At 40.1% G+C, this 15,392-nt stretch overlaps 1 protein-coding gene across 8 annotated transcripts in view; it reads left to right on the top strand.

The window, feature by feature from the left end:
- Positions 1-15,392, top strand: part of prdm16 (PR domain containing 16) — a 201,713-nt gene that overhangs the window by 66,480 nt on the left and 119,841 nt on the right. For all 8 annotated transcript variants that reach the window (XM_008414753.3, XM_081608886.1, XM_008414761.3 and 5 more), the window contains exon 2: positions 3,056-3,504. In XM_008414753.3, coding sequence (XP_008412975.1) covers positions 3,056-3,504 — 449 coding nt within the window. The remainder of the gene's footprint in view (positions 1-3,055; positions 3,505-15,392) is intronic.

Raw genomic sequence — 15,392 nt, 5'->3', positions numbered from 1 at the left:
CAACAATACGGCTCAGTCTGCGCGCCACAAGGCACATGTGTTTGTGCGCGTCCAGGCAGACGGCAGAAAATGACTCCAGATTTTATCTTTCAGCGTTTAAGTCTAGAACACTCTGATTAAACACAACCACAGAATAATTTACCCGTTGTAAGGCTTTCGATTAAACCTCTGATTTTCGGTGCTGTGTCAAGTTATTTTGCCATGGCAACGCTGATTGCGTTGCTATCTACATCTCAATTTTTGTTTTCTTTTTTTCTTTTTTCCAAATACAGGTTATTGAAAGAAAATGATGAAAGAAGGAATTTCATTAGCTGTTTGTATATTCCTGAACACATTTTTACCTCGCTCGCTCTAAACGTCGCATTACGTCCTGCCCGATTTCCAGAAGACATGCAGCAATTATAAGATATCATCTTTACCATTAACACCATCTGATGGGGCGCACATGTGTTTAGAGTACAGTAACAGCTCCTTCAGTTGCAAACAGATGTGTGTTTGTGTAACGGCCCGCGTCTGCATTTGTAAGTTGCCCCAAGATCTCGGTCTATTGCGAGCGATGCTACAAAGCAAAGAGCGCCGCTTATAGCATGCATTTACAATTTATCAAATAAATGGGATGCCTTCATGTGGCCTGAGCCTGCCTCTCAGGCAGAGCAGAGTAGTTTTCCACTGGAATAACAGCCGCTCGAACAAGCAGACCATTGTAGCCGCAGCCAGCGCGGGGACCCCCAAGGTGCGAATTAATGATTGACCCCTGATGTAATCAGGATAAATAGCTCCCCGTAAAAAAAGGAAGGATATGGGCCAGAGGAACGGTAAGAGAAAGAACAACATGAGGAGCCAGGGAGAGGAAGGCACTATCTGGCCTTCTCTCTTTTTTTTTTTTGGAAAACCCACAGGGAGGCGAACTCAACATCTCTCTCCGGGTCTCTGGAGACTCAGAACTAACATGCAGCTTCTTTTTTTTTTTTTAAAGCGATTCTGTCATCACTGAATACATTCTTTACCTTTTTCTCTCCATCTTCTTTCAGGATGCTATTATCATATCCCTACTTACTTTTTTATTCCCTTGACTTGTCTCTTTTCGTAAAAGTATACACAAGCGGTTCTATACCAGAAAATAAAAGATTTACACCTGAACGCTTTAACAACGCAACGTTTGTTTTAGGTTATGCCTCTGTACATTTTCTGTGCACAAATGGTGTTTGATAGATTTTTCCAAGTCTTTCTCTCTGCTTGTCAAAAATGACTCTCAATGGGTCAAGTGCCAGTGACAGTTTTGGGGAGGAGGGTTTGCAGGTGAGAGAGAGTGTTTAACAACCTGAGAACACTTCTGATTGTGTAAAGGGAGAGCAGCAGATAGAGCCGAGTTATAAAACTTTAATTGATCTGCGTAAAGTGTGGAAGCTACTGCTGGCCTGCATGTTCCAGTGCTTAGTTGCATGCCCCCTCTAAACCCCTCCAAAGTGGTGATCATTAACAAAAAAAAAGGGTTTCTTTTCCATTAAAAATTGCTGAATGACGCAAAATCAGTCATAAACGGTTGGCTTTACGGCCTCAGACTTATATGATAAGTTTCCCAGTTTTTATGTGGACATGCAGCTTAGTTTGCCAGGTGCTAAAGAGAGCATAGCTCATGCTTCCAAGGTTCAGCATTTCACATTTGAAACTAATATGTCAGTTTACAACTTTAACCGTTAACATGAAGAAGAAAAACCTCATATATGTGTCAAAGAACAAACCGGACTCTCCTTTGTCTTAGATGAGTGATCAGTTTTACTTGCCCAACTTTCTTTCAAATGCTGTATTTTTGCTTCTCCACCCAAAATATAAAAATATAGCGTAAAAATATAGTGTAATATAGTAACGATGTCATCTTAGAACTACAGTTAAAATCTGAACAGCACCACAGTTTGCAATTGACATGCATTGTTTAAACTATTTCTGCTGTAAGTATGAATCCAGCCTGCTTGCAGATTTGTAGGGATAGAGAATGCATAGTGGTCGATTGATTAAACATACCAGAATTTGTCTAGATGGGACAATGGAAATTCTATAAGTTTGTGGTGGTGACTTTACTTGTAATCTGGCATTTTTATGCTGTTTTAAAAATCTATATTTCATTAATATGTTGATATGGCACCAAATTACAAGGAACGTCAGCTCAAAGTACCAAAGTCAACTGAATTCATCATGTCATTCAGTTCATCATGTAGTGCCAGTCGAGGAAAAGTATGTCAAGGGGACAGTGGAGAGGAACCACTCCCTTTCAACAGGAGAAACATCCAGCAGAACTAGACATGACATAAGCAGCATTTAGCTGCAACTGACAAAAAGATGAGAACAGAAAGAAAGCACAGAAAATAAACACTTTGATGCACTGAGTCATGATAGAAAAAAAAAGAGCACAAATATTTAATGGTAGCAACAGTTCAGTTAATGACTTTGTATGGCAGCCATGTTTGATTTGTCCAGAAAATGGTATATGTTGGTATAGTTTAACAACAAAACAAAACACAGTCATAGATAATGTCACACATCACTCTATCACTCACCTACATGCATTCGCTTGAGCACAGTTGCAAACTTTCAGTGTCTACACCAATACCCTTAACAAGCCGAGTGAACGGGGCTAGAACTTGGAGCCAAAAGTTAAGTACATCCATCCCTACATAATACTCATCATCATTTCCACTTTGGTTCAGGCACAATCATTTTGTCAGTCCTTGGCTGTGACAATAATAGTAGGTGAAGAGACCAACCAAGTCAGTGATAGATTCATTCAGTATGTGTAAGATGAGTCCTGGCAGGACACAGTGACCATAATAAAATCAAATTGTTTCCATGAAGCAATAGCAAGCACAGGGCTTCTACGCGACTGGCAGTTTTTGACCAAACACATTCAAAATCTTTTTGTTTTCTAATAAGTTTAGCCCCACTTGGAGTGAACTGTGACCAAGAGTTTCAGTTTCTGTTTTCAGAAGCAAGAAGTGGCTGAACAACGGTTGCCCTCGAGACGTTAATGACAGACCTGTGTTTGTCTCGTTTCCCCTAGATGACAGTGAGCCAGTTGACAGCATGTACGACGCAGAAGCCGACCTCCCGGGTTTAGCAGCTGGCAGTGCCGATAGCCCAGAAGAAGACGCAGAAGACGGCATCATCAACATGTCACCTCTGCCCTCCCCGACTCCTTTGCATCAAAACAACCATCACCACCACCTGCTGCACCCCCACATCTACACGTCACACCATCTCCACAACAACAACAGCAGCAGCAACGACCAGGACTTCACCACACCTAAGGAGGGCTCGCCCTACGAGGCGCCCGTCTACATTCCCGATGACATTCCCATTCCCGCTGAGCTGGAGCTGCGGGAGTCCTCTGTGCCCGGCGCAGGCCTGGGTATATGGGCCAAGGCTCGCATTTGTGCCGGTGAAAGGTTTGGCCTGCACAGCACAAAGCATCATGGGTCCACGGGCAAAGACAGCTCCTTTGGATGGGAGGTAGGAGCCACTAAGGAGTCCATATTAATTGCCTTTTTGAATCATTTTCATCTGTTATAGCTCTTGCCATACATGTATTCTGTGGAACAGACACAGAAACGAAGCCACACTGTGGATATTTGTTGACTACATAAGCAGCTCTCTATTCACATTTCCACCTATCACTGCTGATTCTCAGCAGCATACATCTCGTCATTAGTGTAGAAGCTCAATGATCACTCAATTTGCATTCCCTTTATGATCTGACCTCATCCTTGATACCCGTGCGGTGAGACACTCCCACACATCTACGTATGCGTAATACGCTCATCTGCAGCCGCACCGCAATGTCAGATGGAAAAATCTGTCTGATTAGTGGAGGTATCAGCTTTTATGGGCGTCGGTCTGAAGCAAGCACACTCATTTGGTCACGCCATCTGATATGGAAATGGTAGACGCGTGGTCCAGCGCGGCAGCGGCATATTGAACTATTAATTTTCATTTCAACATGACATTAGAGGATATTGAAGTTGCTTCAGTGAGCTCATTGGGGGCAGGATGGAACTCCTGGTGTCTGTCTCTCTTTCTCACGAGCCAAATCAGGGATGAAATCTACTGGCCTGCTTCTCATTCTTACTGAGTCCATCACTGTTCACTGTTAGAGACCATAGCCTCACATAGTCTCAGATTACTGTTGTGAGTGACAAAGGACCCAGACATAGATGTCCTAATCTTGGCTCTTGATAGCTGTTGCTGCATGAGCTTTAAACAACACCAGCTTTCTTAGATTTTGCTTTGTCTTAAATGTTTTTGTGGGACTACAGGCTTTTATTAAACAATAGATGGACAGGAAGAAGAGAAGAGAGAGAAGGGAGATGCAATCAATGGATGGGAATCGAACCGGTGACAACTGCAATAAGTACATAGCCTCCCGATCTACCACGGACCCATGTGGCGCCCCTATTTTAGATTGTTTTGTGGACATATTGTTGCCTGAATGTATTCCCAATATTCTATTGACGTTCAAAACTTAAAAAATAAGGCACAATCAATCAGTGTCACTGACATTTATTGGAATGCCTGCTGAAGATGTTTAAATGCCTTAAAATAAATTCCTCTTTTACTACAGCAGGCCTTACCTCACTCTCAAAATGTGTGTTGCTCTTCGTAGGTCTGGAATGGCTATAAGAAAGTAGTTATTTCAAAGAAACAATTGTTAGAAAGAACCCATATTTACCTCCCTATTATGTGCCGTGAGAATTTAGAATTTATTTCCCATTACAGATTCAAATAGTATTATAGTTTTAAACAATTTTCACAAATCTCTAGCTGACAGGGTTAAAGAAAACCAAAGAGGGTGATTTTCATAGTTTCAGTTCCAGTAACTTTTTTTTCTCACTTTTTACACTCTTTTCTTCCCACCAGTTTAAGCAGTATGCAGGCTATTAAAGTACACAGGCACACTCTAAGTGGCAACATGCCAGGTGCAACATTTTTCTTTTTAAAGTTCACATCATGGCTAGCCATTTGGGGTGCGCAGGGCTTACTTCCAAAAGCTACACCCTCCCGTAGCTCTCGAGTTTTCTCTGTTTTCTTCCTCCTTTCCATCTTTCTCCAGTCATCTGACTAATGCATATACAACAGTTATGCTATAAGTCTTTGGGTTGCAGGAAAAGGCCACCTTGAGTTTCAACAAACAAGTATGTGGGCATAAATACTTACATATTTCAGAAGAGGGAGATATTTAGTCAAATTTGGCTAGTTCTTTGAGAATTCAAGACTATTAGTTCACACTGCGTCACAATCTGAGACCTTTTTAGATGAATAAATTGGATCTCATATTTATCCTTTAAAATGCAGTAGCTTTAACGGGCAGAAATATAACCCACAACATTTCACAAGTACATTCTCACACACCAGTGACTCTCAGGGTGCTGTTTCTTGACAGGGTGCTGTTTCAACTCACGTTTGATCCAACGTGAGTTTGGACTAGGACATCTCAATAAGCTGTTCCAACACAGGTTGAACTGATTTAGGAAGCTGCCCCAATGTCTTTTTTCATAAAGTTTGCAGATTGTCTTTAAAGTTGTGAGAAAGACTATTGTTCAAGTTGTTATAAGCACAACTATCATAATGAAAAATGTCAACATTCTGAGAGTAGCATGCAATGTGTACAAACTATGGGAAAGTTTTACACGCTGCAAAGAATGAAATAGGTAGAAATGGGTGATGACAGGGAGTGAGGCTAACATATTCACATATAAACTTGAACAGATTTTTTCTGGGATTGTTGATGTTGATCACTTAAAGAAGACATAATCGGAAGGATCAACTTGGGAGATCTAAATTTTAAAAGGCGACTATGTGTTTGGCTCCTTAAATTAGTAAGAAAAATGCGTTTGAATGCTTAGAAATCAATTTCTGCTATGACGTTTGCACATTTAATGTTATTTTATAGCAGTTTGAACTTACTATTTTCAAATAAAAATTAAAACTCTGGGTCAATTTTTGTTTAAGTTTGATTTCCTTCCAGTGTTATGCATTTGGTCTTTTCTTCCGAGCTTTTGAGTAAAGAGTAACTGATCTGTTTTCTTTTGTAAATGATAATAGCAGTACTGACTCTGGCTAAGGTTCTGTTTTTTAAAATGTCCTGTCTGGACTGAGGCTGGAAACCTTCAGAGGCTCTCCTCTCACAGACTCTTATCACAGACAGTCATAACAGTGGGCCTGTTGATAGTCATCAAGAGACTCCCTTAGGAGTCCCTTAAAGCCCATATTTCTTCCCTTTCACCATCAGCTCCTCTACCCATCTACTGCCTCTGGTCTTAGATAAATAGACAGACCGAAAGAGTGACTTGTGAATTCTGGTTCATAACGAATGAAGAGCAAGGTGAGAGAAAAATAGGTGGATTGATGATATAAAATGCATAGTTCTGTTGCAGCATTAAACGTTTGAGAGTAATGTTTGTGTAAATGTTTTATTTTTTCAGCCTTTGACAAAATAAACTAACTCAATTACTGATTATTCCTTGAAAAAAAAAAAACTTATTTAACTGAATATTTAATATTAAAGGTAACAGATTTAGATTACCAGCTATATTGCTAGTTACCATCAGCAGCTGCCAACAACAGCTGCGTTAAAATAAAAATGACTACCAAGGTGAGTAAACGGGAAGCATTTTTCTACAACATACTGTCCGACCAACCACTTCCACTCTCCTCTATTTATTGGTTGTGCATTCAAGTTCAGTTTTTGTTGTTTGGGTAGTGGAGGACCTCCTACATTTCAATTTAAATGTCAATTTCATTGGACTTATACTTCTTTAAGAAGCTACTCTTTCCAACTGTGCTTCTTCAGTGTGCCATCATAATAATGTTTCTGAGAAGTAGTTCATATGATAATCTTAGCAGAGTTGCAGTTCCAACATGTATTGGCTAATTAGTGCTGCTGCTGCTAATCTGGTGGAGCTGAGTGGGGTAGCAAATTAGCCAAATCAATGCATTTAGGTATCTAGACATGGTCAACAATGGCGCCAGGTCAAACAATGGTAATAAATGCAGGATGCAGCGGTGACCCTCTTTCATAACCCGCTTTCCTGTCAGACAACTGTCAAATAAAGGTCACTAGAAAGAGTAAAAAATCGTTTTTAAAAAAAAGAAAGAAGAGAAAAGAAAGTAATGATAATCTAAGGGAACTTTGAACATGGCATGGAATAGATCAGAAATGTGTAGGGCTTTTCACATGACCATCTCTGGAGTTTAGAGATGATCTGAAATACAGAAACCATCGATTGAGTGGCAGATGAAAGATCATCATCATCTAGAAACAGAAGGTCTGCACCAACAGAAGACAACATACACTACCATTCCTGTCATCCAGGAAAGCCTCAGGAAACTGAGGCTGTATGGTTTATACAAATTGGCTAAAATTGGACAATGTCATATAAGAAAAAGGCCTCATTTATATGGTCACGTTCACGTGTAAAGTTCAAAATTTGGGATAAACCACATGAAGGCAAAGACCCAACCTGCCCCATATCTACAGTTCAGGCTGGTTGTGGTGGTGTAGTGGTAAGGTGGTGAGGTAACTGTAACTTCTCAAACTGTTTTTGAAACATGACAGTAAAAACACTGTTGTCCAGTGAAATGGACATCCACCAGATTTTATTCTAGTATAGGGAAAGGGAGATTTGTATCATGGAAGCCATTGTTGTAAGATCTGTGCCACAGAGAATTAAGACCTTTCTAAAGACAAAATTGAGTCCAACACAGAACTAGCGTGGGAGTGTATGTACTATATGTACTAGACAGGCTATAGTTTATACAAGCCACTTACAATCCACGTTTGCAGTAAACCATATTGCTTTTTCAAGCACTCTAGCCTTTAGATGAATCAAAGAAGCTCAACAATATGTTGGGTGCTTTGAGGCTTTCTGGAAGCCAGAGTGGAAGTGCAGACCGATGAAAAGAAAAATGGAATAATACAAAGTGAGAGTGAAAGAGTAGAACTGACAGGGAAAAAAGGAAAGAGGCAGAGAGGAAGTCGACTATTGTCTGTCCCGCGGCTTAGGGAACTGGCTAAGGTGTTAACTCTGGCTCATTTTAGCAAGACGGACAGCTCAATCTGCGAGCTGCTTTGCTGCAGGCCATGGCCATTCTCTTCTGTCTCAGACGCCCTCTCTGGGCCTGCACTGAGTCATCCATTTAAAAACCATTATGCCCCCCCCTTAGCACAACATGATAGAACGTCAGGCCCCCAGTCTTCAGTGTGTGTTCATTTGTGTCTCTCTGTCTTTTTCTAGCTGTGTGTGCAGGGCTGGTTACCCCTGTGGATAGGAAGGTCTTAGCAAGCCGAGAGAGGCACGACCCACAGAGAGTACAGCAAAGGGATCTAAGTGCAAGAGTGACTGCTGCTATTATCAGGCTGGTAGATTGACCTGACTTGTTTATTGATAGAGGCATGTCAACGTACAGTGGCTTGAGGTTTTGCGCTCCTCATTGACTACCTTACTAGTTTCACTCGCCTGATGTTTCTTAGGTGCTCACGAAGCAATATATGCTACAGAAAGAGATCTGTGGGTATCTTAAAGAAACAGATTAGCTAGGTCTTCTTCATGTGTGTCTGATTGTATCTAAGCCTGCTTTGTGACTGTTGTTTTTTTTTAATTTTTTTTTTAATTTATATTTTTTTTACCGCTGTCTGGCCTCATCATGAATGCCACTCATTAGGTTTTACAGAAAAGTCTTACTAAGTGTGGAAAGGTAAAATTACTTCCTTGGCAATTTTTCAGCTTATGAAAAGTAGTAAAATGCCTTAAGGGTATTTTGTTACACTGGAAAAAACAAGGGCATATAATAGAGCTTTATTTAGAGATGTCCATTGATATGGTCCTTTTGTACAAGGTCACCATAGGTCACCCCGAAAACATGTATCATAGAGTCCATGTCAGCCCTGCAGTCATGTCTGTGTGCACTTGAACACCTTGGGATGACATTGTTTCTTGGCAAACCTCTTCCACACTGTCCCAATGTTCCTTCTCTGTTTACTTTTTGTGGGGTGATTTTCCATATCAGTATCATTCATTCAGTGATGTGTGGAAAGAGGGGGGAAAAATGCGAGCTCTTCTGTTTGCCCAGTTGTTGACTTAATGATAGACCAAGACGTCTGGCGGGCACTCTTATGTCGCCATGTTCCCATGTGACAAATACTTATCCATACATGGCATCATGTATCTCCCTTACTCTGCTCTGCTTTGACAGCTCTCTTTTCAAACGGATGCCATGTTGCTTTTGTTTAAGTCTGTTTTTATATATTCATTTGAGTGGAGAAGCCCTGGCACACCCCGACACATATCTGTCCTGGTCCACCTCCTCTATCCTGAAGTGTTTGTTCAGCTTTTGTGTTCTGACTGAGGGGGGCAGATGGCCAAGTTCCTATGCTGCAAGATATTCCCAATGTCTTTCAAAGGTTCTGCTTGCATCCTGGGCAATCTGTTTATGCTCACAAGAAAGTTCTCTTTTTTTCTTCCTGATCCTTGACCCTTTAGTTGACTGATACCAGGCTGATGAAACAACGATAAAACATAGCGGCAGATCAGAGTTATTCTAATGTTTCATTGTAACATAATTCATTATATAACGTATTGTTTGTGGTTAATCGAAGCCCGCATCATATATCGTATTGACTTATGGCATCTGTGGTGGTGGGGGTTGTTTTTCATGTAAATGGGGTCATTATTATGTATTTTAGTAATCAAATCAAGACCCTACTCTGGTGTGCTTTTACCTGAGCTGAGAGTCCTTCATCTAAAGGCAATCAGAATGAAACACAGCAGGTCTTTTAAGTTGTACCCATTTATATCTAGTTTAGCAGAAAAGAGAAAGATTCAGGTTATATTAAAAGGCCGCCTCAGCCTTTTAGTATCGTAAAAAAAAAAAAGTATTGTTTTGTTTGTTTTTGCTTTGTTGTACTTAAATATGTCAGATGATTAGACAAAGATACATTGAGTAAATTTATCTTTGTCTAATTTATAATTCTTGTAAATCAGCGAGTCGAGTATTGCTTTCAAAAGGTTGTGGGTTTGATTCCAGGTTTTACATGTAATATGTTGATGTGTCCTGCAAGGCATTTACCCAGGCTGTGTGCTGTGCATAGAGACACATGGGTTAATGTGGATCTACTGTAAATTGTTTAGAGTGGAGAGCAGGACTATGAAGTGCTAAATAAATTTACTCCATTTACTATTTTACCAGAAATTTATTGTAACTAACCACATTATCTAGTCACTACAGATCTAATGGTACAGATTGAAGAGCTTTTTTAGGCTGAACTAGGTCAAACTAGTTCAGAAAGTAACACATTTACCCCCCAAAGTAACAGAAATCTGTCATTGGAAATGGCTTCACAGCAATTATTAAGGCTTTGGGCTTCCAGCAAAGCACAGTGGGAGTTTTTATCTGTGATGAACATACAACGGAGAATCGAGACAAAAATGTCTGCAGATATTCAGTTACCTGTGTTAGTGTACTTTTTTTTGCAGTATTGTAATTACATGTTAAACTATCTTCAGCAGATGCAAATAAATGTAACAGGTTTTTGTTTGTACAAAATAAGGAAACTTTTGCTGCTCCAAAGAGTGAAGATTGTTTGAGAAGCTTGATTTTGTTTTTATGGTAATTATTTTTTGATCTTTCTAAATGACATATTTAGAAATATATTACATATTTATCTTTTATAATATAGAGACAATGCCAAACAAGACTGATGTTAGGGGTAAAATATATTTTTTTAAATGTTTTATTTATGCTAGTTTGAACGGATTGTTTGGGGGTACCAATGTATGTACAACCGGTTATTATGTTACAGTGTTGTTTCATAACAATGGAGTTCTTCCCCACAGAGCAAATATCAAAGGTTGGCATTTTCCAAACTGTTCACAGTGATTACACTGCTGCTGCTATACTGGATGCATTTGTTTTAAGAATTTTAAAACATCTTTACCAGGATTGCCAATTCTTCTGGGGGGAGTTATATATAAAAGTATTTATTAAACATACAAAGTTGATTTGGGATATTTGCCTAGTCTCAGATGGTAATGAAAGGGACATTGAACATGTGGGTTCTAATAACAGTATTGACCAACAATATGTGGTTTCTGTCATCATTATTTGACTTTGACAGAAACCCCAAGTTTATACACAGAGCGAAAACACCACAGAAAGTTTATAACACCACAAGTCCGGGGTTTGGGTGCTGTAATATCTTCCATTCACATTCATTTTATGTCGGTTTTAAACATGCCATTAGCCAATTTAATCCAATTTTCCCAGCTTTCGGAGCACTCCAGTGGAACAGATTTCCTCTAATATTAAACATATGGTCGCCGTTGCCCCTGGTAACGGTGCAGCAGCGCAACGCTTTTTTATTAACCTTAAAGACAAGCCTCCTGTGTCCCTGCGAAAACCATTGTCAATTATTTTCAACGAACTCTGTAATTGATAACAAGTATGCAAGGCAGCAAATTAAATGTCAGGTTTGATTAGTATCCTGATGCCTTATCATTTGTTCATAACTCGTTACCAGCATCTGTTAATTAGTTAATAAATTAATCCACAGGGCAGATGAAAGGTGTGGGCTTTTGAGGAAGCACACGAGGCTAAAGTCATCCATCTTTGAAGGGAGTAGAACTCAACAAATATTGTCCCAGGGATTTGGACTGTTATTGCTTGGTCACTGGTTTTAAGACCTCGGCCACTCTAGCCAAGCATTCTGAATGGAACCTCTTGTTTGCCCGAATGGCACCCCCACAGTCTCCTCTCGCATCCCCGCCACAATGCGACCCTTTATTAGCATGAGGTTTCCCTTCTGCAGACATGCTTTAAACATTAATTTAAAAACCCTTATGTCAGGCCATCAGTCCTCTGTGGTGAAGCACAGGTAACTTGTATCCAGTCTTCCTTCAAGCCCGCACTGTGTGTGTATAGTGAAACCTCATCGTTCATCATAGCCCTGATGAATAGTTCCATCACTGAGTGCCTTGAGGCGGCACCAGACAGTGACATTGCTCTTTGCTGGCGTGGAAGATGATATTTGTCAAGTGTTGTTCATACTGATTTTTCCTCTTACTAAGAAGCATCCTTTCCTTTCTCCCCCATCTTTGAAAGCCAGATACATGCACACACTTGTAACTTCTTTGAATGTTAATCCTTTGTGCAATAACATTTCTTTGACTTAAGCATGAGGTGGGGACCTATTAAGCAGGATCCTGTGGTCGTTGCATTTGCCATCTTCTATATTCGGATACACAATTTGGACCAAAAACCGCATGGCTGTAGAAATTATTATCCTGTGTGAACGGCGCAGCAAAAGGAAAGCACGACACATTGCTGCGCCTTTTAATTACATTTTATAAGGTGCAAAGACTTGTGCTTTGGCACAGTCTGTGTCTTTGTCTGAGGAAAATGGGGGCAAGTAAAAGTAGGCTCTGCAGAAGACGCACTGATGTTATTTTGCAAGTCCAGCCATTGAAAACCTCAGGAAAGCACAATATTAATACAGTATATGGGTGTATGTATGAATCTAAAAAAGGTGATTCAGCTTGAAGTTATGCAGGCTTGTAAGAGATGCAGTTATAGTCACCAAAACCTACGCAAGACAGAGACAAGCATGCAGGAGAGTGACTTCTCCCATGTTTTTCTTTCCTCGACTGGTCATTTAAAAAAACATGGTAGAGTGAGAACCTAAAGTGCAATGATGACATCAGGTCTATAAACAGTGTTGAACTGTTGACGTGTCAAACATGCCAGGGACCGCTTTGCTTCGGAAAGTCTCCACAATTGCTCAAGTGATTTTCATCGTTTTTCTCCTCTACTGTCACTGAGAACAACACCTGGCCTGTTATCCACATTAGACAACAAGGTGGATTTAGAGGCAGTGTGGATTGGTAGATGCATTTTAATATGTGCATGCGTACATTTCTAATATGTAAATTGACTTGCAAAAGTGTCCATACCCCTTGATAAACTGTTTCACATTTCATCATGTTAGGACCACATCTTTATTATAGTCTGCTGTCTTTTTGTGGTGTAGACCAACATAATGTATTGCATCATTTTGAAGTGAAAGTGAATGTAAATGCATGCCACACTTTCATTTCACAATAACAGCCAGGATAGGTACATCCTCCTTAGTTGAGGATGTACAAGCTACACTCGGGTTCAGCAAGGGAAGATTGTAGAACTTAGTGAACTAGACGTGCAAATTACTATGAATGTGTTTGGCTTAATTTGTTTCAACATTGGCAACACTAAAGTTAGTTTGAAAAAGTCCTTAGAGAAAGTGAGGCCAAAGAGTCCCACTTAATCAGTGCAAATCTTTTAATGCTTGCAACATTGCGTCCCAATTCTCTCCATCATCTGTCCTCAGCAGATGTCATATGATTCTGCTCTGTGCCCCCTTTTCCAGAGAGGAGGTGAGCAGACATCAAGGAAGCTGGTACCCAGTGGTACCCAGCATGCAACCTCTGAAAGACGAAAAAGAATCAGGAAAATGATCTGCCACCTTGAAACGCTTTGCTTGGAGGCATGTGATGCAGAAATTATGGCCAAATAACAGAACAACAGTATATTCCTGTGGGGGAAGTGAGTGATTATACTGTACATCTGCAGGGACTACTGTGCCTATGACTGATGTACAAATAATGTTTGTTTTTTAAATTATAGGGTAGTTACTTCTCAGTGTATAAAAAGCATCTCTATCTTTAGACTTACACTTTTTTCCCCAGCACTTCTGTAGCGATGTAGAGTAACTACTTAATCTTAGACAATGAAATATTAAACCTATTAAAAGCTATAAACCTTGTTCATGATTAACTATTTATATAAGGCTTTGTTTGATGTCACTTTATGGAGTCTGAGCTATTCCTGTAACAAAGCGTGCTCCCCTCTGCTGGCCGGGAGCTCACAATGCTGCAGAGTGCTTTTAAAGACTTGCAGCTACACAAAACATGTAACTGCGTTGTGTAAGAGCACATCAGGAAGTAGACAAAGGGTTTGTGACGTGCTTCAGATGCACTTTGAAGCACAATGCCTACCTGGCAAGGTATTCAAGAAGAACATGTCAATATTTTTTTTTTGCAACTTCTCATGTTCTAGTCCTGTGGAGTCTCTGTGGGTGCAGAAGTCAATCTGTTCTATATATTATTTGTTCAACATATCATTGATTTTTTTTTTCTCCGTTTGTGTGTCGTTGTAAAAAAACATTATTGAGCAATTTAAAGTTACTATAAGTTAATCACTGCTTGATTATGTCAATAAGACCTGGTACACCTATGATAAGGAATTATTATTATTATTATTATTATTATTATTATTATTATTATTATTATTATTGCTTAACTAAATAATTAACAAAAAAATAGATAAATAATATTGCATTCAATTTGTGACTTTTTCCAAAATCTGAAGCATTTGATAGACTTTCTTTTCCGTATGATTTGCTCTTGAATGTAATAAAACAACTCCACATGACCTGTGTGTTTTTATTAATCAACATCGGTCTTAAAATGCTGTCACACTTCGTCCTTTTAGCACTCTTTTTTCTTTTTTTAAATGCCAAGTGTTCATCCACGAGCCTTTATGCGCCTGCGTGTCAAAATACACAACATGAGCTTTAATTCTACCAAGATCACACACTTAAATCTATTCTTTTGTTAGCCATTGATTTTTCAACCCTCTCACTCAACCTTATGTGGCCTCTCCCTCTTTTGCTGCTCTGCTTCCTTTCTTTTTCGCTCCGTCCTACTCTTTTTCCTGGCCTCCGGGGTCCCAGTGCTTCTAATTTGGCCTTATCAGTGAAGTAATTTAGCTGCCGCAGCTTGGGTTTCTGTCGCGCGGCGAGTGGCCCCATTGTCCGGCCCTTGCTGTTGCTGAGATAAACCCTCAGATTGAACAAAGTCCGTGCTGACCTTTACAGACTCCCAAATCTTACCGTGCACACCCCCTCCGACTAGGATTCTCTCTGCCTCCACAGCTCTTTTTTTTTTTTTTTTTTCCAGGTGGCGGGGCTCCGAGCTTACCCAATGAGAGGAAGAAGAGGAAGGAGTCTGTGTGTGTGAAAGACAGAGTGTGTGGGGTCACGGTGGATATAGCGAGAGCGGGATGGACAAGAGAGAGGGCTTAAGATGGCTGACCGAGTCTGTCTATATTTCCAATGGCACTTTGCTCTGAGAGGGTTGCAGAGAGCGAAAAAGTGCACTGCAAACAAAGCATTCAAGAGTGTATTGTTCCTTCTCCTTCAGTCTACCGAAGGAGGTTTGGGGGAGTCATATTCTCTGTCCATCCTCCATCGGTTATTTGAAAACAAAGAAAGAAAAAAAAAACTTACTATACTGATGCAAATGTATAAGCCT

This window comes from Poecilia reticulata, chromosome 7 (assembly GCF_904066995.2).
Source record: "Poecilia reticulata chromosome 7, P_reticulata-male-v2, whole genome shotgun sequence".
In the NCBI taxonomy this organism is placed as follows: Eukaryota; Metazoa; Chordata; class Actinopteri; order Cyprinodontiformes; family Poeciliidae; genus Poecilia; species Poecilia reticulata.
This window is presented reverse-complemented; position numbering and strand designations above follow the sequence as displayed.